We start from the raw sequence: 6000 nt of genomic DNA on the forward strand, positions 1-6000 counted from the left end.
GCGGAGAAGGTACGGTGGGATTCGAAATGGTCAGTAATCTGTTTGTTAACTTGGCTTTCGAAGACCTTAGAAAGACAGGGTATGATAGATATAGGTCTGTAGCAGTTTGGGTCTAGAGTGTCAACCCCTTTGAACCAGGACATCACAATTTGAAACCAAAGTTTGCAGGCAAAACCTTTTGCAGTGGTTTTAGTGAAGGTAGATGATGCAAACTAAACAGTTACGAAAGGCATTCATTAAAAATAACCTCTGCATGCTCCATTTCCTAGCTAGCTACTATTTTGTGTACGGCGGGTATGTTTACACTAGGAAAATAAGAAGATGTGGCTGTGACGTCACCGGTGACACGCGTCCCATTTCCGACACCACCTCTCTGTCCCATCTGATGCAGGAACTTCTACAGACATGTATGCAGGAACATTGGTACATTGTATGAGGCAATCAGTCTGTCGACAGAGATTAGTGATGAACAAACTAGGCCTATTTGAAACATCGCCATCTCCTGGCAGCATGTACCTGCCAGATTCAGATGCCTGAAAACCCCATTTAATTTTTGCCCAAAGTTTTGAAAAAGAACTACCTAAAACTAAACATAATTTATTATGGGTTTTTTAGTTCGTATGGGAGTCAAAGATAATAGTTTCACTAAGGTTCACATTTTTCTAATTGGTTTCTTAAATTATTATAGTTTTTTCACGATTCGTTTTTAGTTTATTTTCAGTTTACTATAATAATCTTCCAACATTGGTAACCATGTTATGGGTATGTTCTGTTTGACATCAAGGGAATGTTCTAACACTAATGCCAAAACATGCTAAATAGGTTCTTATGATGTTCTTGCTGACATACGTAGAATGTTTGCCTAACTTAGGAAACCTGGACACTCAAACGTCAGGGGAACATTACTGGTAACATAAAAACAGTCTATCTACAATTGTTAGCTGGTTATTCACAGTCAAACTCTCTTTGCAGTGACTAAACATAACTTTCACATTTTACATTGGCATGTAAGAAACAAATCTAGCGACCAACCCTTAATTGTTTGATCCACTCACAAGGGGCTCTGAATCAATAATTTGATTATTGCTAACTGGAAAAATTAAACAAAAAACACTGGGCACAGATGTCAGTTCAACGTCTAGATTTGATTTACATTTGTTTGAGTTGTCAACTAATGTGAATTCAACAACAACACAAAATCCACCGTCATTGGATTTAGCTTAAAAGTTGGGTGCAAAGAATACAAAATTCCCACACTTTGATGACTAGATAACATCACATAGCTTTTTTGTTGTTGAAATGATGTGGAAACAACGTTGATTCAACCAGTTTTTGCCCAGTGGGAAGTGTTATTGTTGGCTCATGTTGGCAAGCTCATGTTCTTTCTGCTGGACAACCTCAAGCGAACCAATTCACATCCGGCTTACTGTGTGTCATTTGGCGCTATAAATGTTTTTACTAATGTAGGGTTATGTGATATTTGGGGAGACCTCTTCTATGATATGCTACTCAAGATATTTCGATATCCGATATAATCGTTTTGCTCTGTTAATGACTAAATCATTCCAGACTGTGCAATTTTTGTGCTTATTTACAATATTATAGTCACACTAACCTGGCTTCCATCCAAACTTTTCATGAGAGTAAAGTACATGTCGAAGAAAAAAAAAAAGCACGTCATAAACGTTCCAAATGTCGACAAAACAAAATACGCTAGACAAGGTGGGCACCTTTTGTGTCAGTAAAATGGCGGTGGAAAAGCCTTTTATGAGCAAATATTGATATAATAACCATCATATCAAAGTAAACTTGAAGTCACGCAATTATATTTTGAGGTCCTCGCACTAGGACTCTGGAACAGGGTGGTTAATGTCCATGGTGATGAGCTTGATGCTACTTTCCAATAAAAATAGGGTCTTATTCTGGTGACATGATGATCGATACTTGGCTGCCAAGTATTTGTCCATAATAATCTCATTATGTATGTACTGTAGCCTAGTCGCACTGTATCTGCAAGCTGTTGGTTAGAGAGCACGTGCCAAGACCAGAGTAGGCACATTTGCTAAATAGCGCAAAATTCTAAACCAGTTGAAAATGCTATGGAAACCCATTTAACTTTTTTTTTCTCGGTACATGGGAATTTAACTCCAAAAGTTTATGTGCACTACACACAGTATTTTATCCACAAGCCAATTTGATGGAAACACCTCTGGTGGGAAAATGAACATATTGTTTTTAGCAGATTTTAGAATATTGGCATGAAAATCTGTTGGCAACTGGATGGAAACCTAGCTATTCTCATTAAATAATCATGTTTATTTTGGCTTAGTTTATTAATTTATACTTAATGTTTAACATGTTGATACAGTCTAACTGAAAAAAACTGTACAGTTTATTTGTAAAGTTCAAATAGTCTTGCACATAGTCTTATTGATATACCGTCTTACACTTCATGATACATCTTCAATGTCAAATATCGCGATATTCGATTTAATCATAAAAATCAGCCCAACCCCAGACTAATGTCACCTAATAGCCTATACATTAGATACTTCCTTCCTTGTTATAGGGTGAGTATTGGTAAAGTGGGACACTTTATGAAAATGTGCTTTCTGGAACACCTTACAGAATCATCCCATTGTCTCAACCCCCAACATGATACCATTCCAAATAGCTTAAAAACTCTACTAGACTATACAAAAGAAGAAAAAAGAGAAATGGATGGATGACTCTTTTTCAAACATATTGTCCTGAGACCACATTTTTTGTTGATACTGGCAAATTGGGACACCTTGATTGGCAACACTTCATTCTTTATTGTAAAGAAGGATGAGTTAGAGATTTCAATATTTTAATGATAAATTATTCATACGCATTCTTTAGATATTTTTGTGGAAAATTAAGAATTATAATTTATTGTTATTATTATTACGCTATTATTCATATTATTATATTCATCATACTTGATTATAATTATATGAAGTAGCCTATATGTAATTGTAAAGCCTATAAATAAAATAAACTTTATCGAGGCCTATCAGCTCAACAATATACTCTAGTGGACATTATTTTACCTTTATTTAACTAGGCAAGTCAGTTAAGAACAAATTCTTATTTTCAATGATGGCCTAGGAACAGTGGGTTAACTGCCTTGTTCAGGGGCAGAATGACAGATTTGTACTTTGTCAGCTCAGGGATTCGAACTTGCAACCTTTCGGTTACTAGCCCAACGCTCTAACCACTAGGCTACCCTGCCGCCCCCTTTTTTTGTAGAATGAAACCAGAAAGACCTCACCCCTCAACAATTTCAATGACTTTTGTCATCAGAGTCAAATACAGCAAAATAAGTTTTTTTTTGTCATCATATACCTGCATGGTTATGAATATAGCTAGCTAGGATTTTTGATGTTGTTGAGGTAATATCTTTCTAAGTAAAATGCAGCTATGCTATCTTCTGCTAGCAAGGAAAATTAAATCAAAAATTTCATCTGATTTAGAAAATGGATTTCTGTTAAGAAAACATGCATTTCATAATCCCCAAAAATATTTTATTGCATTAAAATGGCCTAGGAGTGTCCCAGTTTGACAGTAGTTAAATTGTCATACTCCGACACCGCCAAAATGTCTATATTCTAAAAAGATGAGAGAAGTAACGTAAACTCACCCCATTCCGTACAAATGTGCGCAACCGCAACATTCAAACGAGGCTACAAAGAAAACGAATGGGACTGTAGCGACTGTGTTGACTTCAAAATCGGGGGTGTGAACTAGGTTTCTATTCAAGCGTTGATCGACATGGTAATGGCTCTATAGTATTGGAGAAAAGTTGAAAAAACGGACCCTCCATTACATCGTGGCGTGTCATGTCGGAACGTACAGCACGCATAAAGCAACTATTTCTGTCTTACAATCTCTCTCCACCAGGTGTAGCACTTCTCTCATCCTTTAAAAACAAGAAATGGACAGTGACGGGGGTAAGGGGGTAACCTAGTCATTTTTTGCGTCATCATTGCATGCGATCATCATTCTCAAAGCCGCTGTTTACTTCTAAGATCACTTTAGCACCGCCCTAAAAACCCGATTCAAATTCGACACAAACCTTCAAATAGGTATGTAATCACACATTATATACACTCTTTATAGTGTTTTATTTACATTTTAGAGGCGATAAGGTGATAAGTTGGACAGATCGAGTGGAAAAAAAGCAATTTTCCCAACACGACATCTCTCCTTCTCACTATCACGCATTAGTTTCGCTTCCCCACCCGCCATTTTTAAAAAGACCCGACGGGGCTCATTGCCTACTTGAATTATGCAGAAACGGGCAGTGTTTAGGTCATGTAATTGATTCTGTTGGAAAGGGGAGTAATTGTGCTTTACAATGGTATTGACATTACAGTTGATCTGGAAGTATTACGTTTTTGGGGCGCTAAAATAAGGGCAATTGTACAGACCAAGGCGATGTACGAGTTTACGTTAAATGAAATGAAATCGTATTGGTCACATACACATGGTTCGCAGATGTTATTTAGAGTGTAGCAAAATTCTTGTGAGTAAAAAGGACATCCCATTACAAAATATGTTTTAATGAGACACTGAATATCCTTTCCTAGTTCTAGATAACCATAACATTTTACCTCAGAACCCTATGTAATTTTACTTACCATTATGTCTCTAGTCTAGAGACACGTGTCATTACATTGAATGCCACGCCCACAACGATGACGTCACTCCCATTGAACCCATTTGTTATCCTGACATACTTCCTCACTAACACAGGCATTGATTGTTGGTTATGTTATTGTACACATTTAAAGATACCCATTACAAAGCTTGAGTGTCTCACTTTACCAATACTCACCCTAGATTGTATTCCACTGTTAGAGTTTAACTAACTCACCTGTCAACGCTGATCACGCATAGGGTCATGATGGAGGCTGTGCAGCACATTACATCCATACCAATGAAGATGTTGCAAAACACCTCCCCAAAAAGCCACTTGCCCCCAGTTAGGTCGGTCACTATAACAAACGGCATTACAACTACTGCCACGGAGAGATCTGCCACGGCCAGAGACACAAGAAGATAGTTTGATGGTTGTCTTAGTTTTTTCACCACGCAAACCGCTATGACAACCAGTGTGTTTCCCATCACAGTGACCGCTGTGATGATAGCCAACATCACTCCGATAATTATCTTCTCTCCACTGCCGAAATCAAGTAGTGTCTCCCCGCACGTATCGTTCCACATGACTGTAGGATCAGCGGTGACGTTGTAGACAAGCTCCAGAGTGCCATTGATAACTTCGGAAACATCCTCTCTCTTATTGAAAGTGTGATCGACGTCCGAAGTATTGAACATTACGACAACGTAATCCCGGCGGTGATCCAAGGGACACCTCGCCAGTGTAGGCTACTCCAGTTAAGCGCATACTTGATTAGCATGTCTCTGGTCTTGGATCCAGTAGCTATTTTCTTATATAAAAAGACAGCCAGTACTGAGAAACATAAGCCCACTCATCAAAGCCATGCACAGTCAGAGCTTTCACCTGCCCAAAATAGTGATTCGCACCTCTCCAAAAATAAGTGGCGAAAAACAATAATGCATTCCATGGACAGCACCGCGTTATCTTCAGAGAAAAATCCCTAAAACGTCACAAATCACTTGAAATGTTAAGCAATTTTTTAAGTTGCTTTCACGACGCGCTTGTTTCCCCGTGTGGTTTGTTTCGCTTCGCTGACAGATGTGAATTTCCTCACGAGTGGTTTAGCTCCGTCTGCGAACGCTCACACCAGAAAATGAGTTCACAAACACAGGCTACGACGCAAGTTAATTGAATCGTATCAAAAAGGTGATTTCTCATGTACTAAAAGCTATACGGCGATCATGAGGGGGTGGTGGGTGGTCAGGAGGGACAACAGGATTTAAACAATGAAGGAAACGGATCATTCTTCACATAATCGGAAATCTAAATTGAGGACAGTATACTGGTTCAAATTG

General features: G+C 38.3%; 1 protein-coding gene across 1 annotated transcript in view; it reads right to left on the bottom strand.

Annotated features, from left to right (window-relative positions):
- htr7c (5-hydroxytryptamine (serotonin) receptor 7c) overlaps positions 1-5775 on the bottom strand; it is an 85101-nt gene extending 79326 nt beyond the window's left edge. The window contains exon 1 of the mRNA XM_071354125.1: positions 4901-5775. Within this exon, the coding sequence (XP_071210226.1) occupies positions 4901-5361 (461 nt within the window). The 5' untranslated portion in view covers positions 5362-5775. The remainder of the gene's footprint in view (positions 1-4900) is intronic.
- Positions 5776-6000: the final 225 nt, after the last annotated feature.

Source organism: Salvelinus alpinus, chromosome 19 (assembly GCF_045679555.1).
Source record: "Salvelinus alpinus chromosome 19, SLU_Salpinus.1, whole genome shotgun sequence".
Taxonomy (NCBI): Eukaryota; Metazoa; Chordata; class Actinopteri; order Salmoniformes; family Salmonidae; genus Salvelinus; species Salvelinus alpinus.